The 26,459-nt window shown below is 35.6% G+C and overlaps 1 protein-coding gene across 5 annotated transcripts in view; it reads left to right on the forward strand.

Moving 5' to 3' along the window:
- Window positions 1-26,459, forward strand: part of ARL15 (ADP ribosylation factor like GTPase 15) — a 251,984-nt gene that overhangs the window by 93,658 nt on the left and 131,867 nt on the right. For all 5 annotated transcript variants that reach the window (XM_042028365.1, XM_042028361.1, XM_042028363.1 and 2 more), the window contains one exon: window positions 5,975-6,183. In XM_042028365.1, the coding sequence (XP_041884299.1) occupies window positions 5,975-6,183 (209 nt within the window). The remainder of the gene's footprint in view (window positions 1-5,974; window positions 6,184-26,459) is intronic.

Below are 26,459 nucleotides of genomic sequence, written 5' to 3' on the forward strand. Positions count from 1 at the left end.
TAGTTTTAAGTGCCATGGAGAAAGATGTGTTTTGAGCTTTATTTGAGGTTAGCTGCACTGTTACCAAAACTGTGACTGCAGCTCAGGGGAGAGTACATTTCACCTTTGCTGGGTGCTGGCAGCAGTCTTGCTGTGGGGATGTGCTGCTGCTTCTGAGATCCTGGCCGTCTCAGAGTCCTCTAGCAGGTGTGGGAGAAGGACACAGATGGGGTAGTGGGTAGAGAGGAAAGTGGTAGAAGATTTTCTTGTTGCCAACCATTCTTTGCTAGCCCTAAAGGTTACTGTGTGTTTGAGAATTTAAAAAATGAACAACCCCAAACTCATAGAAAGAAAGAAAAAGAAGGGGTGAGAATGGCTGTCTGTGCCACCTGCTGCAAACTATTAAATCTTCAGATGTCAGGCTTAAATAGATGTTAAAGCATATTGCAAGGAACATATATCATTCTCTTTCTTTTAAATTAATTTGTAAATTTTTTTATGAACTTTATAATGAATTTTATGTTCTTGACTAGAACAGTAGATATTTGCTTCAAATTGCATGTTTTATTTTAACGTGGTAGTATAATGCACACATCCAAGTAGATCAAACTGACTTTCTGCAGGCAAGTGTAAGTATAATGTTTTTAAAACTTCCAAGTGCTTGAAACCTGAATGTTGTTCCAACAGATTTAAATATCAGAGTAAGGTGGAGATTCAGAGTTGGAAACAGCACTTAAGTTAGCTAATAAGGAAAATACTGAAGGCTTGACTTCCAGATTAATCTCTCTGGGAAAGCCTGGAAGGCAGACAAGAGATGACAGAGATGGTTTCCATAAACTTTGGTTTGGTAAGAAAAATAAAATTAAGCAGCATAAACTTATATACATTGCTGATTTTTTATGTTTTGAATACAAAGGCAGAAAAATTTTTCCTCAACATCTTTTTTCTTTTCATTTTCCTTTTGTGCTGTTTTCTCATATTGTAGTTGAATTGCTGCAGTGAATATAGCTGATTTGGCAGTCTCAAAATGTTCCTCTTTCTGGGGAAAAAGTGCCAGTTTCCTGCTGCCATGCTTTGTGCATCGCAGGAGGGCACTGCCTGAAAGCGTAGAGAAAGCAGGCTGTGATCACTTGGTCTTAGACCCTAGGAAGCAGAAGTCCTGGAACTTTGAATCTGGAGAAGGTTTTGGTTTAGGATCTGTGTTGTTGCAGTAGCCATACAAATTAGCCATAGCATGGTGACTGACATTACACCCATGCAAAACTTTTGTATCTCTGTGTGGATGTGTCTGTCAAAAGGGACGAATTCCATGCACATTCCTAGCAGGTATCTTAAACAGTATTTATAAATTTATTTGTAATAAAAGGGAGCTAACACATTAAAAAAAAAAATTGTATACAGTATTTCTTCAAGGGTGGAATACTGGGAAACCTGCCCGTGATAGATAAAGAGCAGCCACATCTCTTGAATGTATTTCTAAGATTTCAGGCATCTTCTTGACTACTCAGGAAAATCTATCGGTTTTGCTTGTGCAGATATGATGGGAAGTGAAGTTATAAAATGCTACATAAATTTAGAAACATTATTTTCCAAAGATTTTCTTGGAGTGAGAGAGTAGGGTGTATTTACAGATTTTGCAAGATGGATAGGAGATTTCTTTTTCCCTACCCTTCTTTCTTACTCCCTGACCCATGGGCCGGTGTTTCTCACAAAAAGATTTTGCGGCATAGTCGTTGGCATTTTTTCACCTTTATGCTTTATTAGAAATGTTCTGTTTAGTATCAGTAGAGGAATGATCTATATAATACTTTAATTACCTGTAAAACCTTCAAAGTATGTAGGTGTCTTCATTTCAGGTGAGTGGATATATTTGAAGTGGTACAAAAGGTGTTTGCAGACTGCATTCTTTTATGTCCCCAAGTTAACTGTTTTTGATGGGAAGGGAAAAAATATTCTTCCCTCCATTTGAGACTCTTAACTTTTCCAGACCTGTATTTTGAGGTTAACAAGAGTTTTCAATTGCGGACTAGACTGTGTTGAAGCAAGGGCTCTGTGACATTTGTTGTGCTCTTGATGGAGACCTGCTGCAAGTCTGACAAGTAACAAGCTTGACACATGTAAATTTCTTTCAGCCAATTTTTTCTGTAATGCTGTGTTTTTTTCTCCTGAAAGTACTGAAAAGGAGGGAATTGAAGGTAGCCTGAAACCACTATGAATGAAGATGTAAATACAAGTATTCATAGCTGAAAGGAAGATCTTGCAGCTCTGTGTTTTGCATAATATTTATAGCAGTGTGTAGTAGTACTTGTGTGCACTGGTTCAGGTGAATGTTAAACTGCACATAAGTCAACATCTTCCTCCCAGCTCCCAGGGGGTACTGTTGGCACTGATACAAATAATTAACAGTGTTAATATAGGCACACTGTTCCTTTGACTGATAAAGAAAAAAATATTTAGTTGATATTTAAAGATATTAAAATTATGGTCTTTAAAATTACAGTTAGTTGAGTAAACCTGGCCTGTAATAATGTGAAATGGTTGGGGTTTTGAATTGCAGCATCCTGTCATTTTTCTGTAAGGAGGGGTTTGTTTTTTTCCTGCTATAAAGTGATTCAAGCCTATGTTTGATTGAATACTGTTTTTTGTTTTAGAATAAGTGGTGTGATTGTGCCGAAGTGTGGGTTTTGTTGTTTTTTTCCCCCTAGTTTATTTGTAAATTGCATGTTTTAGTCACATCACAGGACTCAACCCACTCCTTAGCCGTAAGTAGTGGCTCTTGCTTGTGTTTGAGGAAGCTGCTACCCTGAAGATCACATTTTAGCGAACCTGTCACATAGCACATTCCTTAGGTCTAACGTGAATTATCTTTTTCTGATGTTTTGGAGATTTTTTTTTTTTTTTTTAATCTTAGTTTAGACAGTTTATTGGTTGAAGAAACATGCATATGGTTTGAAGCTCTCAGAGAAACACATGAGATCAGACTGGCAAACCTAAGTGCTTAATTCTTTGTGTTACTATTGTTTGATGGGATGTTTTGGGTACTAGTTAAGTTGAATTCCTGGTTTATCACATCAGTCTTCTGAGATCCTAAGGATGTTTAATGGATACAAGTTGTATTCTGGATTTCCAAAGAACTCAGGCTTTGAATGTTCCTGTCTTTGAAACCCTTGGAATAGATGAAAAAATTAATTAATAGGACAATTTTGCTGAACTGCAGCTAAAAACTGCTTGGTTTCTAAGGCTGCATTTGTCATGCTGCAAAGTGTGATGGCTGAAACACTATTTATAGGCAAGTGTTTCCTGCCCAGGATAACTCAGGATAACTCCATTCCACTGCTCTGAGGAAAGAAACTGAGAGCAGTTTCTATTCCCTGGATATGAAGAGTTAAGGCAAAAGAATATCAGGTTATTTGTCTTGTAGAAATTGTGACATCCAGCTGCTGATATCTTATTGATGCCAAGAATTATTTTTCAAGTACATTTGCCAGAAAAATGGTTTGAAATGGCACCCTAAGGTACATGCTTTATCAGTCTTTTTTCTTGTCTGCTTAGTGCAAATTATTTTTATTCTTAAACCTTAGGCTGTGATTTCCTCAGAGCTGAAGTGTTAGCAATTTCAGAGCATGTCATTAGAGTAATGGAAGATCCTGAGGAAAATACCAAGTTTCATGGGACGTTTTAAGTTGGTTCTTATAACTGTGCCGTGGTGGCTGACCAGGGCTGGAGAGAAAAGGACTGCTGTAGTTTGGTGGTGTTTCTTTTGGGACAGTTGACATGAAGAAAAAAAATTGAGCTGCTAAAGAACCTGAACCAAAAAGACAGGACCATAAGGTCGACAAATCAGTGTACTCCTTTTCTGGCTTCAATGTCCCATGTAGGGATCCATAAGCTGCTTTCTTCCATGTGCCTGGATACAAGAGGTCAAATGCTCTGCAGTTCACCACAGTTTTTCTCTTTAGAGTGAGTACGGTTACAAAGATAAGACTCGGGTTCTAGCAGTGACATGTGATTGAAAAGTAGCTGACTGATGCTTAGAGTAAATAAGACAGATGTTATGTTGCTAGGAAAGAAAAAATATGTTCAAAGAACTGATCATGGTCTTGGCCTTTAAGTTCATAGAAAATGATTCTCTACTAGTTTTTAAAGTAATGTGATACTTCAGATGCCTGTGACACTGCTGTGTGTGGCTGTGTAAATAGTGTCCCTCTGGCAACATGCTCTACTTGGTTCTGAAGTAGACAGCTGTTCAGAAAGACTGGGGCATCTCACAGATGCTATAAAATTCTAAGTACATTTGACAGATATTCGTGTGCTACAGAAACATAGAACTAGCTTTCAATGCAATCCCTCTTCTGTATATATAATAATAATCTTCAGGTGTTGATGGTAAAAAAAATAAAACGTGTCCTATTTGTGCATTGTTATTTTGAGTCTGGTTAAATTAACAGAGAGATTAAGCAAGGTCTTGACTTAGTCCTGTGACTGTTTGCCTTGAAGTAATCAATTCTATAGATCTCTTGCAGAAAAAAACTGATTAAGTATGACTTCAGTATTCTCTGTAGGAAAAAGCATGTGTGTTTATGTGTTGACAGTGTTTGGGCTAGGTGCAGATACAGAAACAAAGTGTTCAGGGTTCCAGTGTGACTGGTAAAAAGACAAGAGTAATTCCATTAGGCGAGATTTGAATACTCTTGAGTTGCGTACCTAAATTAGATGGAGCAAATGTTTATTTCTTCACTTCTGTTTAGTGACTATCTTTTTTGTTGCACAATGTGTAAACTAAGCTAATATTTTAAGTATTCTATCAATGTTATGGTCATTATGTTGTATTAAAACCTCATTATGTTGCTCAGAAATTTTGTATCATTTTGTTTCATTGGAAAGTAGAGTTTTATTATTTTCAGCTCTTCGTTCTTGTGTATATATGGAAGTTTACTTCTCCCTGTCTCAAAATAAGAAAAAGTGTCTATAAAAGGTACCTTCAGCGCATTTTTGCAAGTCACTGTCTGGCAGACATGTCAAGTTTTCTACTAGACTACTGCTGCTGCCACTGTTCACTGTTTAGTGTTCGTCCCCATGAGCGTAGTGCCAGATCCAGACATACAAAGAATAGCCCATATCCAAATCATAGTTTAGATAGTTTGACAGCTGTCAAATACAATTTTTTTTTTCCTACCTCATTGCTACAACATATGCTGCTCTCCAGGGGAGACAAAAGCTTTCTGTTGATAACCTTAGTGCTTGGCTTCTGTTGAGATGGCTGAGTGCTGCTGAACTGTGTCCTAAAAATTACTGTGGCATATAAGCCTATACAGTCACTCATGTGTCTACTGTTGGGCTCTTCCAGAACCCTTAGTGTGGTTGACAGAGCAAAAGTAGTTGAACTGAATGCCTTTGCATGTTGTCACCATAGCTCCTCATTCAGTGTTCAACTCACTATTGTATCATCATTTTCCTCATTAAGTGTCTAATTACTTTAATAGGCTTTCCTGACACCTTTTTTCCCCAATTATGAAGTGGTTGCCTGATGGTTTGGAGATGAACTTGAAGACCTTATCATGCTCAGAAATGAGCAACTGCCGTGACAGAAGCTGCAGGTTATGACAAGGAGCTGCAGGGCAAAGTGAAAAAGAATGGATAAAGATTTAGGTATCAGAGTTCCAAGATATTCCAGTGAGAAGGTAAAGGATTAGGCTGTGTGGTACTGCAAGCATGGTAGCTCTGCCAGTACTCATTAATAGAGAGAAGCTTTAAGGGAAGAAAGCTGCATTGAGTCAACCTCCTTCCTTATTTAAACAATGTTGATTGAAATTTGTGTGTGTTTATGTTGGATTTTTTCTTGCTTTTTTTTCTTTTTATTCTTTTAATGATAGGTAGGAGAGAAAATTTAGATAATTATTTTGATCATTCTAAGTAGATGGTTTATTTTCATTTACAAGTGTTAAATTTGTTAAATTATTGTTGTTTTAATTAGTTCTCATTATTGTCTTGAAAGGAGCTGACAATATCAGGAAATACTGGAGTCGTTACTACCAAGGATCCCAAGGGGTAATATTTGTACTAGACAGCGCCTCCTCTGAAGATGATCTAGAAACTGCTAGGAATGAACTGCATTCTGCTCTCCAGCACCCACAGTTATGTACTTTGCCGTTTTTAATACTGGCCAATCACCAAGACAAGCCAGCAGCTCGCTCAGTACAAGAGGTATGTTAATGTGGCAGCTTCTTGCCTGTTTATATTTACTATCTGCACACCACTGATCCACTATCACTTATAACTCTGACATCCTGGTTAAGGACTGACCTCAGTTTCTTCTTTACTGTAAGTATGCAGACCAAGAACAGTCCCAATCCCTAAAAACTTAGTCCACTGCACTCTATACAGGCTTAATTGTGCTGGAAAACAGACAAGTAATACTTGGATGCAAACATATCTTCTGCTTTCACCATATTTTGCTTAAGGGAGAGAAGATGTTTTTAAAAACTACTCTTATGAAAAGCTACTGGGACAGTGATTTTTTTTGTTTAGCTTGGGTTTTTATTTGCTATTAGTTTTAATTTTGCACTGTTCCATTACTCCATTCTTTTCAACTGCTTAAAGCAATACGTTGTGGCCATAGGTTGTCTTTTTTGTGTAAAAGCTTTTTCTGAATTGCTGTGTACTGATGTGAGGTCAGAGTTGCAATTCCTGAAGTCCTTAACTAGTTATGATCCTCCTGTTCCAAGGAGTAATGTTTTTGTCTAATTTCTAGCTATCACACAGTAAATTATGTAATTGTTCTATTCAGTGTACCTTTTGCTCTTGCGTTTCTGAGAAATTCATCTTGTCTACATTCCTATCATGTCAGATACATTTGAGGAAATGCTGAAAATTACTTCTGAAATTGTAGGAAGAAGTTAAAATCTGGTTGTATCATTCTGTTCATAAATGTCATTTAAAGGACTCCTCCTCTTAAAGATTATATGGGAAATCTGTTTCTTCTGTGAGTGCAGGAGAGTGAAAACTGTTTCAGCACCTTACCATGTTGCTGTTTTGTACTTAAACTAGATTCTTTCTTAGATTGTCTGAAATACAAGGTTTTAGACTTTCAACTCAGAACAAACTGATCTGTGGAATAGGTGCTCTTAGACAGTATAGCTGAACATACAGTTTTACTTCTTTATTGCTAATTATGCCTCTTTTCTTAGTCAAAAGAAATTAAGCTTATTATTAAAATTAAATTTATTACTATTAAATTAAGCTTATAAATTATGTGTTAAGAAGTGATGTAAATGTGACTGGAGTATAGCAAGTGTTTTTAATATCAGACGAGATTAAGTGACAGCTATGTAAACTACACTGTAAAATGTTTTTTAAATTGTTGGTGCTTTTCTCTGAGAATTCACTCTAACGAAAAAGGAAAGAAAAGGAATTTGTATTTAATATATCAAGTTACATAAATAGGTAAATGATAGTGATGCAGAGATAGAATCTACAAGTTCTAGGTCTTGTTCATATAAAAACAGACTTAGAAAGAAATAATGAATATTTAAGGAAATTTAATATCAATTTTGATATACAAGTTTAATAATTTGGTGTAGTTTATTATACAGCATAAAAGCAAAGCATGCAGTCCTAAACCTTGCACTTAAAACCTGACAATATCCTGAGACACAACTGATTTGATTTTATCATCCAAATATAGCCTATGTGACTTGGCTTTAACTATTTTCATAGAGCAATACAGATTACATTTTTCATCAACAAAAGTGCTGTTTCTTACATGCTTTAAGTATTTCTTATTTTTGTACATTTTTCATTTTTAGAGTGGCAAAATTTGGTTCGATGTTAAGTGAGGTTTTTGATGGCAAATAAAATTTAAGACATGTTCCTTGTCCAATTTCATATTAATAATGAATGCAATGCCAGTTGGCTTGCTTTACAGCAAATTATACTTACAACTCTCTCATTTTGCAGCTGAACCTGTGTGGATAGACTTTTGGGCCTGAACTGAATTTTTTGTGTATGTAGAGTTAGCATTTCTTTTCTTTTATTGGCAGTACCCTCATTTTCACCTCATTCTTCATTACCAGTTGCTTGAAATCTCAGTAGGGTAATAGATCTCTATATGGTTACAATAACATTTAAATAGGTTTCTACTGCATGCTTTTAAAAAAAAAAATCTTAACAGTTTATTATCATAGCAGACAAGTCTTGATTGCTAATGTGAGTATGTATGAAATGCAGAATACAACATTAGATGTGCACAGCACATGTATGTTGTCAGGAAAAAAACTACCTACCCTGTATCAAGATCTCAGTGATTTTGAAATTCTTTACCTAAGAATAGTGGAAAGCAAAATTAAAAGGGAAAAAATAAAAAAAAGAGGAGAATATCGCAAAGTTGTTACAAAGTAGAAGCCTTCTTCAGTCATTTTTACCTATGTTAAAATGGTAATTTCTTGCCTTCCTGTTGGCCTCATTATTGAGATGTGGAATAGAAGTAAAATGATGAATCATTAGACCATTGCTTATATCAAAACCAGCTTATTAAAGTATTTAACAAATATAATATGTTGAGCATTGAGAGTTTTGTTAGGCATTTTTGCAGAACTAAATCCAGTAATTAGAGGTGTTACCTTGATTTTTTCATGTGCCAGAAGACATATGAATCACAGCTGAAATTTAAAAATATGTATGCATTCTTTTAGGCAACAAATTGCCTTTCTTTAATGGATATGAAAGGACTCCTCGGAGTATAATTAAGGAAAATGTCTGAGTTGAGTGGTGCATAATAGGAAATGTAGAAAAATATTTATCTATAACAAAAATTCTTCACAAAACTGTGCAAGTGCCAAGCAGTTTCTGCAACAGATGTTAGTTATATTTATTATTGGGAAGTGCAGTTGCTTCAATTTTTAAAAACGTTGTACTTTGTTTAATGTGGTTTTTTCCTTGCATTGCTTAGGTAGAAATGGTATTGTAGAGCCTGCGTGCTGTAAGTAATAAGCAATCTCATGAATGGTTCAATTCACAGCTATAATAGATACTTGCAAAAATATCCAAATAACTTACTTAATTTATGAAATGCAATTTAACCTAATTCATTTTGCAGAATATGCTTCATATTACTGAAGTGACCAGGGAAAATAACAGGAGGAGCCAAGCTGAAATACTAATCAGTAAATGTAATCCTTTTTTCCCTGAGTTCAGTTTCTAGTTAGCTGTTTCCTGGTTATATTTTGATTTTAAAATGAAATCAAGAGAGTAAGCTTGAAATTTCATTGTAGAAACTATAAATGAAGATGTCCTTCATATTTCTGTTACGTAGACTTCCATGGTGGTTATTCCATCTTCCCATGTCGAAGATATTTGTAAGTTGTTTTGTTTTTCCTGTGACAATAGCTCTTATTTAGACATTTTCAAATATCTGCTAAGTGATTTCAACAGAGCCATGCTGAAATAAAGACTGCGTATATTAACTAGGCTGTAAAACTGTTACAATTGTATTTGACTGAATAGGTTTGCTCCAAAATAATCTTATTTCAGATTAAAATTACAGTAATGAAGAACTAATCATACATAAGTCAGTTCTGACTGTAGTTGTGGAAACCTTATGAAATAGTCAATAAAACTTTGTATAAGTGAAAAATAAATTCAGTTACTCAGCATATGAGGGAAGGTGGTGGCATATCAGTTTGGCCATGGTTTCCAAAATACAGGGTGCAGTTCCAAAACAGTTTAGTTAATTATATGTTTTTTAAAATAAGTATCTTGTTGATGGAATGTGCTTTTGCTTTTCCACACAAGACTACTTTTGATTATCAAAACTGGTTTTGATTAGTCAGATTTCTGTTACAAGCTTAAAATATTGCAGGATAGTGATGGTGATAAAAGGGCTTCAAATTGCTTTGAAAGGGAACAGGCATTTCTGTGATTTTCAACTTGTTGAGTTTTATTTTGGAGTGTCTACTACTTCTGTGTATCAGAAGCTCGATATTGCAGTGGATTCTTCTCAGTTGAACCAATGTGCAGAGAGAGACACTTTTCTCACAGATCAGAGTAATATTTTGGAGCTGCATATGTTGGAAGTTGTTGGTAGGCACTATATTTTAAGAGCAGGCTATTCTGGACTCTTGTCTGAATGTGTTCAGGAAGCTATATAGAACTGAACCAAATTGAACTAGTTTTTCCAGTTCACTGATGGAGCAGCTACTTGTTTGGCAGTATGTTGACTTTGGGATGTTTATTTTTTTGTATTTAAGGCTGTCTTTAAGATTGTTGTTGTGCTAGATGATCAGTGTAGGTCCACTCCATTTGAACTATTCTATTCCAAGACCATATACACGAACACATTCATAGATTATAACCTGTTGGTGGGTTTTTCTTCAATTATCCAAAAATTCAGGCAACTAGTACATTTCTTTCATGTATTTAAATTGGTGACCACTTGAAAACTCAGGAGAAAGCACTGAATATCTGTTCTAAATTCCCATTTAAAAAAATGTTTGAACTTTTTGATGTAGATTTACTAGTTAACAGTGAATCAACCTATTCTCAGCCTATTTTAAGATTATACTGTTGTTTTAAATATGGTTGTCATGAATAAAATAATGTGGAAAGCTTGTGCTGATCACAAGTGCTGTTTCTTTCCTTGCAAACAAGACCTTACTTTAAAGTTGAATTGATGGGGGTGTGAAACTCCACAGGAGAGTCATTTTGATTTTTCTTTTTTATTTGATAGAGCAAGATTTAAAAAAACCCCTTTTAATTGCAAACAGCATTTTCAAAAGTGAGTGTGAAAGGTTCATTGCATATTTGCATGAATTGTGATGTATTTATCTGTTTGAGAATATATGGATTTTGAATTGCTGACAGTTGTTTCATTGGGTTTTCTGCTAGCAGAATAGTGGAAGGTGACTCTCCTTATGAAAAGAGCCACCTTAGGGCTATGAGGGCTGTTATCTATTACTCTGCCAGTTTCTTCTCTGTTGTTTATGTCTAGAAATAATTTGGTAGATAAGCAATGTCTTCTTGAAGCCTTAAATATCTTAAAGCTAAATAACCTTTGCAGGAGAATGCTCGGGTTTGCCAGCATTTGTGGTGGCTCTTACTGGTGGTAGGGATCTGGAACACTCTAGAAACTGGGCTTTCTGGGCCTGCCTGGTCCAAGTTGGCTGTGTATGACAGGGTCAATTTCAGGATGTAATCACTTCTTTATATTCCAGTGTCTTTGTACTGTTTTTCCATAGTTCATGCCTTTTGTGGTTTCTGCTAGTTAGGGGAAAATGGTTTCTTTTTGGAAACCCTTTCAGTGTATGAGTTATAGATGTCATTACTAGCAGTCTGAAAAACTGCATTGAACAGTGACACCTAAAGAGGTTTAGCTTCAGAGAGTCTGCAGTATCTTAGCTAACAGTTTTGAGCATGTATTTTCTTCAGGAGCAAGTACTACAAAAACTTAGCCTAAAATCAAGAGTGAAAATGAAAGTTTTCTCTGCAGTCTGTCCCATCCTCACCCTGGTCAAGCCTCTTGAATCTGAGTTTTCAAAGACCAGCTGTTGCAAATCTGTGTACTTTATGACAGGGACATCCAGAGCGAAGTTAAATTGGGGACAGATTTTTAGTTCCTCAAGAATCTGTTTCTGAGATTATTTATCTTCAGATTAGTGCAGTAAATAGCCAAAATATAGATTCCTACCCTGTTTTGAGATCATAGTGACCTTAGTGACCTTAATATTTGCAATCCCCTCACTGCAAATACTTCTTTTTCGTCCAAGGTGTATCCCCTGATATTTGAAGATTGTTTTGGATCTGGACTCTACTAGTTTGAGTATTGGCTGCTTCCTTCACAACTGTGGCCTTTGAGGGAACAGAAGAGTTATATGTCAGACTTCAGTTATGAACACATTTGCAGCAGAGGAGAATATTATTAAACTGGTGTTTAGACAATATTAGTTTTGCCCTGTTTAGAACAATGCAGAAGTAACTCCTATTTGCATGTCTCATATGACCTTCCATTCTGATTAAAAATTTCTTCATACCTATTAGGAAGATGATTTAGATATAAAAGGATCCTGTAATAAAAATAATATATATGAAATGCAATATAAAAAGATAAGCAATTTAAGTAAATGAGAGTACATCTATATCCTAGGTAAATGTGAACACCAAGGAATTTCATACAGTTGCAAAACTGAACCCAAACAGTAACCACACCTTTTCTTTACATGAATTTGTGTTTCAATTATGTTTTAAAATAAAAAAAGCCATAATATATAAAATCATCAACATATTTTCATTAGATGAAAAGATGAATTGGTATGGTTGATCATTTTTTGATGAATAATATTGCTTAGTACAGCTTAATACTGCTGTCCCAGTGTATGTGGGACAAAGAAACAAAAACTTAACAAGGAGCAGTGCCTCTCTGAATAGTAAATTCCTAGTTGTGCTCTTGGCAAATACGTTAGTCTGCAAGGAAATGAGTTCAAAGACTGCCTCTAGAAACTCTGATTTGGAACGATGTTCCTGAGGATACCAAAACAAATGCTTGAGCACACCTGAAAATGTGCATATATTATGCAATGTACAAGGGCATAAGGAGTAGGAGTAGAGTGGCTAAGAGACAGGAGTGGAAGTACTGTCCACACACACCAATTTCACAACATCAAACTGAACTTAGAGAAATAAATCTTGTGAATGGCCCTTTGTAGCTAATGGTGCCAGGTACAGTTCTGAAAAATAAGCAGGTGCATATCATGGGGTAGATTTTGAGGAGTATTGCTATATATAGTTTTGAATATCAGGCATGGACTTTTACAGTTTGGGTCTCCAAATGTTTGTTTTATATGTATGTAGATGGTGTGTACTTGGAGTATTTCTTTAATCAGCAGTATTGGTTTGCTTGTCTCTGCCATCTTTCAGGTGTGACAGACAGTCTGACTGTGTGGCCATGTGATGAACTGGTTTGGACCTAAAAATTACTTACCATCCTTCATCAAGGTCTTACTTTTGAGTAGACTCGGATGAGAAGACAATTGGATAAATTGGCATACAGGCACAAATAAGAGGTTGGAGGAAGGTGTAAAAGTAAAAGTGGTGCAGAAAGTTGGAGGTGTGGAACTCTAAAATCCAATGAGACTTAGACCCTTCTACCTATCACCTTACTTCTCATGCTTTTTTGCTTATCCCCCTACCCTGAACCACAGTAGAGGAAGATTATACAAGCAATACTGGAAAATAACTTTTCCCTCTTAACAATGGATATTTTAGAGTAGATGTCCAATTTTTTTTACTGGACTTGAGAGAAAGATAGGAAAGAAGCATTTATTTTCACTATGTGCTTTGAAAATTTAGTATCTTTGTTGACTTCCAAGCAAAGAAAGAAGAGAGAAAATGTCATTCAAAGAGAAGGAGTTGGCTGCACTTGCAGAACTAAACACAGTGGCTGTAAAGGTAGAGCACAGCCTTTATAAATAAAAAGCAAATTTGTGAGAGAAAGTTTAACATGCTTTCAGATACAAATCTATATTCATATTTTAGTAAATGCTTTTCATAAATATTTGTATGCTTGCAAATGCTTTTATGCTATTCAGTAAAGACTGTTGGAGAAGAGCACAGCTTTTTACAGTTGTTTGTGAAACCTTTTTTGCTTGGTCAAAAGTGCAGTTTAGTAGAGAATTAAATGAAATCCTGAGGCCTGTTGGATGCGAATCTGACCACACAGTCATTATGATCCTTTTGAGCCTCTCTGTCTGTGATGTTGCTGTTCTGGGGAATTCTTGAATGCTCAAAAATTTAATTGCCGTTAGTGACATCTTACATGAACAAGAGAAGATGTATTTCTTTCAGAATTAATAGCTATTACAAATGGAACTAAATAGTGGCTATATAAGTACTTTCTAAATATAACTCTACCATTTTAGCAAAAATGGTCTCAGGATCAGTTGAAAAAAGAATGGAAAAGTATTTAGTAATGCCTTGGATCGAGTTTGTGAAAACTCTGCTATTGTAAAAGTGATTTAGTATGTGTTTTTCTTTCAAACATCCATCTTATATGTATTAGAATGAAATCTTGAGTTCAGTAATACAAGCTGCTGCTTTTTAAAAGATGAGGACTTATCCTTCTCTTCTATTTTTGTTTTTAGTGCTAAAATAAGTTTGCTAATTAAAGGCAAGTTAAATATACTGTGAACCTTGTATTTAGAAAGGAGAAAGCTCATTTTTTGTAGTTGAACTACATAATTTATATTTGATACTCAATATAGAGGTATATTAAAAAAAAAATAATTTTCAAGGCTATCGTGATCACATAATCTTCATTCCATTAGAGTAGGTATGCAGTGAAATTAATTTCTGGCCACAGTCCATTCTACAGGAATTAGGCACTCACACACATGGGAAATCATGATGAGCATCTTTATTGGTCGTGTCAGGGAAGTTCAACAATAGCAGGGGAAAATCTATCCATTTTATATCTATGTAAATATTTCAAATTGGATTTTAGTTATGTGCCACAAAACTAGAAAAATTTTAGCTGCATCAGTACAACCTGCACTGTGATGTAGCATAGATTAATATTGTCTGTAGTTACCAATGCCCTGAACACCTTGCTGGGAATATGTGTATGCAGAGTTTCTTAAAAACTGCATCAAATAGAAGGTGCTCAGAGCTCAGCCTGAGTATGGGAGGCTTTCTGTTCCTTATGAAACTCAACATTTCTGAAGATGCTTGAGGAGAATTTCTCTTGAATGTGAGCTACAGCATGAGGGAAGGCAAACCTGAAAATTGAGGCATCATTGGCCCATCGGAGGCTGAATCTCCTTTAGGTGCTTGAGCATAAAATTCCTATGAGCAAAAACAAACCATAAACCTCTGCACATGGAGATGTTGGCGTATATGTGGGAATTCATGAAACAATTATGTGTTTCCAAATGACAGTATTTGCATCAGTGTTGTGGATGTTACTGAAACAATGCTATAGTTGCCAAAGGCCAGGAAGGAAACACATACTGCTGTAAAGTGAGATTAAATATCTTCCTATTCATTCTCAGTTTTGAACTCATTTTTTTTTACCCTGGGATTCTTTCAAGCCGTTATGCTCTTGGAAGAATCTTGGATGCTCTCTGGGTGTGATGTAAGTCAAAAATCAAAGATTGCTATGAGCTTGATTGCTGGACGGGACACTGTTGTTTTTGCAAATGGAATGAAGCAGAGATAAGGAGTAGCAGGAGGAATGGAAGGGGACCGGTGACAAGTCTCATGCACCTCTTTCCCTGTTACTTCCCACGACTTTACTGGCAGTAAAGTAGAAGAGGTGAGTAGAGAGCATTTTGGGGGTTCAAACAAAAATGAAGAATGGAATGGAGTTCTGCAAATTCAAAAGTAGTGAAGGGCCCCACAGTTCAGGGATGATGAGGATGCAGTACTCAGAGATTTTGCTTAAAGAAAATTGGACCCATTGAAGACCTTCTTCTATAGCAATGTAGGCTGAGAACAGTATTCATTATTTCCTCAGAAACCACTTCTGTTCAGTGCATAATGACATTTGGTTCAAAAAGAGGAAACCATTTTCCCATCCGCTTCTTGCAGTGATTCAGCAGCAGATGCAGACATGCTTCTGAAGAAACTTGAATTATCCACTCTAGCATCTGGGAACAATCGTCGTCATAAGACTAGAAGCAGGGTTTTGAATGTAACGACATTATTCTAATGGTGATTTGTTGATACTGCAGCATATCATTAGTCATGCTGGAATCTTTATAAGCGTAAATGTTTTCTCAAAATAGTTCAAATGTTTAGAAAATCTATTACAGCAGTCTGACATGAAACAGTAACTTCTTCTGTTAGAATCTGAACTCCCTGAAATTTTGAATTAGTCTAGAAAATAACTTTTTGGAGGATCATACAAATTAACTAGGTAACATATTTTTTAAAAAAGGCAAATTTAAGCAATTTTTTTACTTGAAAAGGTCTTAATCTATTATCCAGATTTACCCGCATCATCCTTATATTTTTTCCTAGTGTTTTCAAAAATAGAGTATTGACAGTGTACTGAATAATCCATAGCTAAGACTACATATTTCTCAGTATCTTTGATTTTTCGGATCTTTTCTTTATATTTAGTTGTTCAGATTCTGATTAGATGCAAAGTTGAAAGGGTCAGAAAGCCTGTGCTGTATTAATTCTGTCTTAGAAGTAAAGACTCAGTATTAATGTGTGGGCATCTTTCAAGTTAATGCATGCTGAAGTTTCATTTCAAGTATTAATACACAGTGTAGTGCAAACTGATAAAAAAAAACAGCAAAAAGCCCAGCCTGCATTAGTGAATGAGCTTTAATTAAAAGGCTGTTCATTTCATCCACAATATCTATAGTGGTGGATAATTGGGATTACTGCATATATTGTTATATATTTGCTACAGTTGCATTGTTTATTTAAAAATAAGTTGTTCCATCCGTCTCTCTGGTAATACAAGCTTATTCTGTAAACTTTTTTTCAATATTTTTTCATAATGTATTATAACAGCATTTACAGTCTCGTTTTGGTTTTTATGTTACTGTGGTAATAAATGCTAGGAGATTGTTTACTACATTACATGAAGCATTTAAGTACTTTAAGGATTTATTTCTTTTGATTTCCTATAGCTTTGTTCTGTTGCAGTAATGCTTTTACAACAGACCATATATTAACTACAAATCTACTACAAATGTAGTTCCAATTTGTTTACCTTTGTTCCTTGTTCCTAATTATGCCTTTACTCATGGCTGAGGATAAAGGGAGTAAGAGTGAAATTTGAGTTACTCCCTAGGGCAGGAAAAGAAATCTTTTCAGAGCTGTAAACAAAAGGATGCTCTGTCACCATATTGCAGGAAACAGTCAGGTCCCTTTAGCTGCAACAGTGTCTTCATTAGTGACACTGTATATTTGTTGTTTTAGAAATACATAACTCATTTTGAATAAGCAGAGTTATGCATGGATCTCTATAATGTGTGTGTGCACAGAACCTTGTGAAACAGTCAGTACTCTTCATTGAGTAGTTTGATCTGTTCTGTGTATCAAAATTTATTACTTAAAATTATTACTATATTTTAAAACATTTTTATTTGGTTTGGGCTTTTTTGTTTTTGTGGTTGTTACTAATAAATTGCCCTATGTACTTAAAAGGTGAACAGAGGCTACAGAAATGGTACTGCACATTCTTGAAGTATTGCACGTGCCTGCACATCTGTCATGTACCAGAAGAGTTCAAACTATGTAGTTTTGCCTGACTACCTTTTTTTGTAGACATGCTACCTGCATCATTTCTCATGAAGTTCAGAATGTATGTTTTGTTTAAATTAAAGTCATAATTGAATGAAAATTGATGTTGACTTGTTTTGGAATAGTAAAGTATTTACAGGATGCAGAGAAAATCTCCAATATCTTCCATTATTATTCCTCTTGCTAATTTTCTTAAAGTAAGTCTGGGTTTTATGAAAACCTCCCTCTTAACACTTTAAAAATACTCTTACTCTTGTAAAATCTTCTGAAAAACAAGAAAAACATTTTAAAGCCAAAATGGACTGTTGTTAAAGGGGAAAAAAAAAGCTTCGTATCTTTCTATTCTGATTTATTATACAGAAGGCTGTTTTTTTACAAAAAAAGGGCTTTTTTTTTTCTTCTTTTTTTTTTTTTTCTTTTTTCTTTTTTTTTTTTCTTTTTTTCCCTCCACTATTCTCAGTCTCTTTTGATCATTGATCTGGGTGACCCCACGCTCAGGGGTTTTTTCTTCATTTGACATGGACAGATTTTTGAAGTATAGCTCTCCTTTGGGAACCTCGGGCAGTTCCACTTGACTAACCTGTGATCTAATGAGCAGTAATGCAGGGTTACAGTGACCATTTTGTTTGCTTTGAGGGAGGATGGCTAGACAGAGAGTGGGAGAGAGGCGGTGTCTGCTGAGAAAAAAGATGCAGGGTGATCGAACAGTGTGAAAAAGACTTGTTAGCCCACATTAGTGTGCCTGATTTACTTCACAACAGGTCAGGAAAGGCCAAAGGCAGGGTTGTCATTAAATTGCAAAGTTGAAAATCCTGGTATTCAAAAGCATTCAAATTTCTGAAAGTTGTAAATTAGAAAGTTTGTGGTTCATGTTGAATTTGGCAGAAAGATATACAGAAGTACCAGCTTCTATAAAACATGAATGGTACATTATAAAATCATGCTGTAAATAAAAAGAAAACCAGCTTTTTAAAGTACTTTCATGGTTGACTGTTTTACAATGAGACTGGGTGCGAAAGAAAGGCCAAACACTAACAAGGTCGTTGCACTTTCTTTATGAGCCCTGGGGACCCCTTAATTATGTGCCCGTGCTGCTTATTTTGAGATCTGTAGAGTGTATGTGTACACGTGTTTGTATAATATATAATTTTTATTTGTGTTTATTAAATGCACACACAGATGTATATCCAGACATGCATATGTATGTAAAAATAAAATTTTAGCACTACTTGCCCAGGAATGTAGATTTTTAATCTTCTTCAGCATGTTATGGTACTTCTTTTTCCTCATATCCTTGATTATTTCTCCTGGAGTGAACATGAATCTTCATGCCTTTGGTCTTGAAATAGGCATAGATTTATCTTAAATTTACAAATACAGACAGACATAAAAATTGTCTTTATATACTAAAGAGTTAGTTTTCCTAATATTAAAGCTTGCTTCTGAACACTTGAATTGGACTTAACAGCCTGCTGCTTTGCAATCACAAAACCAAAAACTTTAAGCTACCTGTTCCTGAATTTGCATTTACTCTTCTGTTTCATTCATTTACTTGGCAGTGGCCTGATTCTCCATGATTTGAAGAGTACAAACAGTTGAATTGATAGCTTTTAACTCATAGCAAACTCCCATCATTGCTATTTCTGATCTGGCTGCTTTAATGAAAATCTAAGTGCAGCTTTTAGCTTTATTATCATTGTTCATTGTAGCAGTAGGTAATAAAACAAATGAGTGGTCTTAGGGGTAAGGTACTTCTTTCTGTCTGCTACCAGAAGTTTCACTAATAGATTCTTACTCCTGTTGGCTGTCAAAAGTCTGGTTTTCACTATTGCCGCATATATGTTAACTTCTAGAGTGTACTTCATAGACAGAGGTTGTTGTCTTGATCCTTGTGTCTTGTTGCAATTAGAAATACAAGAAATTAAGCAGCTGAGAACAACTGACTCATAATGAAGTCTGTATTTCTTACCTGATCTCAGGGGCTGCGCTCGTATTGATCATTCAAATAATTTCATGTTAAGGGAGTGTCTCTTCTTGGTTGAAGGGAAGAGAAGACAACAGGATGTCAGGCTTCAGTGTTCACATTGAACATTAACTTCTGGCTTTAACTTGTATTGGATTATGTATTAATATGTGGTGCCAGATTATTTTTGGTTCATCTTGGTCATTTTTTGTTTACAGTGAATGTATGGTATATAGTTTTACCTCCTGATAACCTGAGGTTTAAGTGACAGTTGAATGTGGGTAGCAAAGTACATTTTTTATATTCAGTGCTGCATTTCTCAACTAATTCCCCAGTATGTCACTGTTGTTTCTAACACATTTTAAAATTCACTTGTTATTAGAATTTGGAATAGAATTAGTTTATTTTGAAACAGCATGGTGTTCAAAGTGGCTTAATTGTTACTATACCCAGAGACTAGTCTCAAAAAAATTTGCTGTGGTATATATGCTTCCATTTTCTCAGTTATTTTAACTGATATTTAGTTGTAGCATCTTGGTGGAGATACATTCTAGGAAACTCTGCACTCAGCTAGCTTTCTCAGTAGCTTTAGGTCATGTTAGTCAATGGAAACTTATTAGGGCATAAAAAGATGGGAAAATGTTTAACAAATCAGAATACTGAGTCAAGGCACATTTAAGCCTTACTACTATTCTCTTTCTATTGACTTTCTCCATTCCCTAAATAATGTTGTCTGTGCAGTCTCTATGCACTCTTTATTAGCTCTTCTATTTGATTTAATTATTCAGTTACTCAGTGTGTCTGAATTAAGTCATCTCCGCCAATCTGCTTATTACAAAGCATTTGGTCAGCGAGAAGAGACTAATGTCATCTTGCTGGACTAATTTTTGCGGGTGTGTGTTTAGGAATCAAGACACTGGAGCAGTATTTCAAAATTGGCTTATAAAAAAAAAGTCAGTCCAAGAGTATATTATCGATACTGCCCATCACAGGCTTTGGAAGAGTAAATATTACTTACCCATCTGAAGAAAAGGGAAATTTTCATATTTTCTTCCTAGCTTTCCTTAAGATGGGAATAGTTTTTGCAGTTTGGTGCTTGGAAACGCTTTTAAAAAACACAACAATTTTGCTGCCACATAGATTGTTTTCACATGAACTTGCCAGGTATTATATGAAAAGATTAAGTTCTTTTTTGATGGTAATATTGTTGCTTGCTTCAGAAAGACAGCTCACAAAAGAAGAGGGGATATAGCCAAATGCGGGCTTTTGGAAATTTTTTTTTTCTAGTACACAGTTGCATTTTTAGAAAGCATTTCTTGTAAGACAGAGATGTTAACTTTTGATATAGGCACTAGAATGCAACATTAGAAGTTTTTCCTTTTTATCTGTATGTCATGATATAAAACCTCCAGCAAAACCTTCCTTCAGGTTAAGCTACAGTTCCCATGGGTTATCCACTGTAAAATCCTTAACAGTGTGAAGTAGCTATGACTTAATCCATGTCATGTATAGGAGGCAAACACAAAGTTTAGCAGAGCAGAAGAAGGAAAATATAGAAGTAGTTGCAGGTGCTCTTTTCCTAAAGAAAATGGGTGTGCATTCTTACATTTCTCTGAAGCCATTATTTGCATCTCATGGCTATATTTGAGAGGTATAACTCTCAAACTGTCCTAAACTGGGAATGTGGTAACTAATACGTTGCATAAAAGTGAAGTGTTATGTTCTGCCAATGGACTCTGACAATTCAGTTTTTAGTACCTGTAAAATGGACTTAAAATGTTCCCCAGATGTATTTGGCTACCTCTCCATTTGGAAGTCATTCCTTCTGTGCAATAGGAAAAAAATTTGCTTAACTAAGAAAACAAATTCAATAATGCCACCCTTTCCCTGCATAAATAAGAAGGTGGGGGTGGTAATACTATGTCTGGGAAAGGAAGCAAAAATGCATGCTTGGATATCCATTGCTGGCTGTTGTAGGGAGTGTGCTTGCCAGCAGTTTTTGGCAAGCTTATTCCTTCCAAACCCTCTCCAAACTTGCCAGACATTTAAAAAGTCTTTTGCCTGTTAGTCACCTTTCACTTACTTGTAGCATTAGAAGAAATGTTTATTGACTGAAGAACTGCCTGTTTTGAAATCAGGAACATTTAATTAAGTTTTTTGGTTTGTTACATGTTGGTTTGTTGGTATTTACTTGACAGCAGGGTTTAGTTAGGAATATCCTTACAGGCTGTTAGTAACCAAACTGGGTCAAAGCTCAAAGGGTCTGTTTTTGTGGGTAGTAAAGCTCAGGGTTTGGCTGATGTTTTTTGAGCATGTAGAAGGCATCAGATCATCAGTCCGTGACCCTGTGCAGAGGGATGAATGCTGCAGAAGTGGACTGCATTCAAACAATGGCAAAGCACCGCCTCCACTTTTGGTAGAACCTGGCTGAGAGAGAATTAAAAAATCTCCTGTGTCTGTGGGGTATGTGGCACCTCTTTGTGTTAGTTTGGTTCAGTCGTGGTCTGGTGTTTAAATCCTCTTCTGTCTGGTATTGATCAGGCTGTGCATGGGTCTGAATCTCCCTAAGGCATTTGAGGACAAAACAAGTAGCGTATATATCTGAGCCCTAAAACAGAGACAATTCAGACAGAGAGGGATTGGAGGGAGGAATCAGATATCATGAAAGAGGAGAAACTTGTCCTTGGTAGAAGCATGCTAGTGGGAAGACTGGAAATCTGGCTTCTTGGATACAAAATATTTTGCAGAACTGCCCTTCTCAGGAAGTTTCAGATTCATAATTGTGGTTCTGTTCTTTCTACTCAATTTTCTTCTCATGTTTACAAAATCTGAGTTAAAGAAAGACCTCAGGTGTAAGTCGTTATACCAGAGATGACTGGAGTTACATCTGTGGCTACGCTGCACCCTTTCTTTAGGGTTTTTAGATGGAAGGATGTCTGTGTCTTTTTCGTGCATCTTGCTCCCTGTACTTACCTGTTTAACTGAAATAGTAGTTTAGTATTGGAGCATGTCAGTCTTTTAATGTAATTGCTTGTCATCTCTGAGGTAAGGAAGCAGTCTGCTGTTAATTTTACAGTAATTTAAGCACTGATAGACTTATCAGCTACAACCACAAAGCTAGTGGCCTTTTAATTATTGGTGATTCCAATGAGAGTTTGTATCTGAAGAACCTGCAATGGGTAACTGGAAGTGCTTGAGAATACAGTGTGTTTTGTCAGGGTGTTGTGATCAGGCAATGAAAGAAGAGTTGACTTGCCCTGCTCAGGGTTCTCTACCAGGCACTCACTGTGTTAGTTGACTAAAGAAATGCTGGAAAAATCTGTCAAAACTTACTAGGTTGTTTTATGCATCTGAAAATTAATTTTGTTTCTTTGGATTAAAATTGGGTTTAAATTTTGAATTTATATTAAAAATACAGTTTTTAGTGTACTTCTATAACTATAATGTCACTTTATAACCTGTTGGAGAGCAATAGCTGCAAATTAATTGAAAGAGGTAGTGATGTTCTCTTGACACTTCAACATTGTGTCATTCAAAACCTTTCTTGACCCTTTGAAAAAGATGTTGATTTCTTTGGTCTCAGTTTGTATTATCTTTTATTGTAATAATTGGAAATAAATATAGCACTTTCAAGTTCTGAAGTGGCACTGTTGAATTTCCTGAGACATAGGTAATACAGAGCGTCTCCTAAATAGTTATCTGTCATAAAGAAATTACTCTGCATGCTTCATCCATTGTGGTATGTATTATTAGTATTAGTATGTTCCTATGAAGGATGTCTGTCCTAGAACAGTTGAATCATTCTCTGAGTTTAATGTTTTTTGAGAACTGTGATGATTTAATATTCTCTATTTGTGTGATCATTTTCCTCCTTGGCAATTCAGCTGTGGTGTTAGAGAATGCAGAAATAATCCATGGTCATTTTGCTAGTGTGTGACTCGAAAACCATAATTCTCCTTACCTTAGAGATTTAAAATTTCCTGTTACTGTTTAGATTTTTTTTCATTTGTTTCCATTTTCTTTTGCTTGACTTTATGTTCTTAATAGAGTATTAATTCATCTTGTGTATAAAAAGAAATTGTTTCTATTTGGAAGTATTGCAGAATTACCAAGTCAGACTCTTGGGGCAATTATTCAGACTATTAGCGTGAATATACATGAAGAATGTAATTTCTTTTAGATAACAACTCTTTAATTTTTATTAGTATGCAAAAAGTAGTGTCAGCTAGCTTGCTCAGTGGAGCTGTTTGCAAACTTTGATAAAATTCTGTATTTTTCTACCCATGAAAAGAAAGCTTGAAATCTGAATCCCAGGTCTCTTTTGTGGAATTTAAGTGTTGCTTTATCAGTTACTTAGTTCTTAATTTAGACCAATGACGCACTTCAGAAGGCAATGGGAGTTTTGTTGAAGACTGCTATAAAGTGTTACTACTTGAGGTGTGTGGCAACCTTTTACCTATTAAAGGAAATTTTCTATTTGAGCTCCACAAAAGACTCACCAAGCAGCTGATGTAGTTCTATTGAAATACGGGAAAAATCTGCCAGAAATCCTGCAAAACACCACAGGATTCCACAAATATAGCATTTTTCAGCTGACTGCACTCTGGACAACTACCCTCCCTCTACAACAGTGATAGGACTGATCAGGACTATCAGTCTCACAACCTCTATCAGTTTTCTCTCTTGCGTCTTCGAACTTTATTAGATGGATGCTTTGTGCAGTGTTCAGAAAGAGTGAAATGTTTTCATATCTGCAGCTTTTTTTTTTTTTTTTTTTTCTGGGACAGATTTGATTATTCCTCACCAGGATGTTTAGAACTGTCTTACTCAAAACCACTCTGCAAGTCTAAATTTCGGCTCATAAGAGGAAAATTGAAGTCTGTTCTTGTTGAGTGAATTTTTACTTCTTGGCTATTAAAAATCTTTCAAAAAGAGTTTGGTTCTGGCACCTTATTATTTAAAACCGCTCTGATTTTAATTTGGATTTCTAGATATGACAGATATCTAGATATGATATGATATCTGCCTGGGTTGGAAGGGACCTTAAAGGTCACCCAGTTCCAACCCCGCTGACATGGGCAGGAGTGCCAGCCCACTAGCCCAGGTTGCTCAGGGCACCACCCAGCCTGGCGTTATCTACCTTGTGAGTGGAATACTTGCTATTCCTGCAGAGGACAACTTATGGCTATCACCACCATAAGCTTTCTTTTCATGAGCTTTCAGACACTGAGGAATATTTCCAAAATAAAACTTTATCGTTGTAGTTTTCTATGACAGGCATGGATCAATACAACCCTTCTAATCACTCCATTTTACTTCTTTAAATTGTGTTCTTGGTACTAGATCCTGCAAGATTTTCCTGTACTGTGGTACTATATTTTAGGGCCATATTGGCTTTTTTGTATTTCATAACACTAGGAAATACATATTTAGGAAAATATTATTTACACATAGTATCTAAATTTTGCCTTAGAAGGACCAAACTACGTGTCTCTTGTAGTCTGTTTCTGAGGCTGGCAGGCTATTGTTAGAAAATACAAGAGGGGTTTTTTTGTCATGCAGTAGTGAGCTCCTGCTTGTCTTTGCAGACCCGAGGTTTTCATCTTAAGAGGCAAATAACAAGGGAGAAGAGATGAAGAGGAGGAAAGCAAACTAGAGGCCTAGAAAATTCCTTTTCTTTCTTTTTTTTCCCCCATGAAACTACTTCTGCAGAAAAAAAAAATATTGACAGGCAGGGTGTGCCAGCTAATGTCACCAAGCATTGAGTGGAAAGAAGAATACTAAAAAGCAGAAAATTAGAGCTGTGCTTGCCTGTTCACCTCCCCAAAAGAATTGAAATTGTCAGCGTTTGGGACTTCTTGTCAGAGGCTGAGATCCTCACCTGTCTGTGGTGCTCTGCAAATCTGCTCTGGTGACCATCATCCCTCAGAAATATGTGTCTGAGAGCAATTAGAATTTTACCAAAGAATACTGAAAAAAAAATTAGGTACATGTATGTCATGTAGTTACTGAATTCTTTAAAGATAAAAACAAAGGCCACCACAGAAGCAAATTAAAGCCCCTGGGAGCTGACATGGTTATTGAAAGCTTTAACAGAGCTGCCCTGCCATAGAAACCTGCTTTCCTATTGTCATTCATTTTGGTCTCTGAAAAGAAATTTATGATCAAAGTTTTGTTTGAGCACAATGTAAGCTCTCAGATTAGATTTTGGCAAAGTTAGATGGGGATTTAGATATTTTATTTTTTTCTATTTTCGTGGCACTTGTCTTCAAGTGAGAAAAATGTTTTGCCCTTAAAATGTTTTGCCCTTAAGAAAAAAAGAATCTGTTTACAATATTTTCTTGAATTGCATTAGATCTGTGTTTCTTGTTTTATATCTCCTAATACTGTTTCCTGATGACTCCAATCTAGAGCATCTTTTGTGGGTGATGTAAATGAAAATACATAAATGAGATAAAACCTGTGTATACTTAAAATATTTTAATTCATAAGTTGCTTCTATGTATAAATCTTCCACCTTGAGGATTCTCCAGCAAATGGCCACTGTCCAATTTTTCAGTTGCTATTGTCAGAAAGAGGTTTTATTTTTAACAGTTAGAATAACATAATATAATGCTTTCTGAGCATAAGAGCTAGTGACCCATTGTTTTGTTTACTAATAACTAATACAGTTTGCTTTCATCCAAGGGGATCCTTTGGGGGAAAGAAATTAAGGTGAGAATTAATCATAGTAGGAGAAGTTATTACAATTATTGAGATGTATGAATTATAGGTTCGTTTCTTATATTTGCTGTTGACTTGCTGCCTAAGACTTTTTGGGAGTAGGTTATTTCTATTCTCCAGCTTATGTCCATATAGAAGAGTCTTATAAGTACTCTAAATTATAATGAGGATACATAGTTTTGAAAAGCTTGGAAATTCAAGTACAAGGAGAAGAAACATTGATTTCTGTGAAAGAAGAACTTTCTTCTCTACAAAGAAAACCTGTAAAAGATTGTGACAGTCAAATGAGTTACACAAATTGCTAAGAGGTAATTTAAAACGAGGATTGAGAAAAATCTGAATGTATACAGTTCTCTTAACATACAGTCATGCTGGTATATGCTAAAATTATAGAAGTAGCTTTAGAAATGCTGTCTCACGATGTGATCAAAGCAAAAAGCACAGTCAGCCAATTTGAGTCTTCTGTCTTGAATGCCCATGGGAATTAGGAGTATTAACTTACTCCTATACATGAGGTTTGTAAAAAGAATGCTCTAGAAGCTAAATAATG

The sequence above is a fragment of the Corvus kubaryi genome, unplaced genomic scaffold, assembly GCF_017639235.1.
Source record: "Corvus kubaryi isolate FWS band 111438036 unplaced genomic scaffold, C.kubaryi_AGA036_p1.0 37308, whole genome shotgun sequence".
In the NCBI taxonomy this organism is placed as follows: Eukaryota; Metazoa; Chordata; class Aves; order Passeriformes; family Corvidae; genus Corvus; species Corvus kubaryi.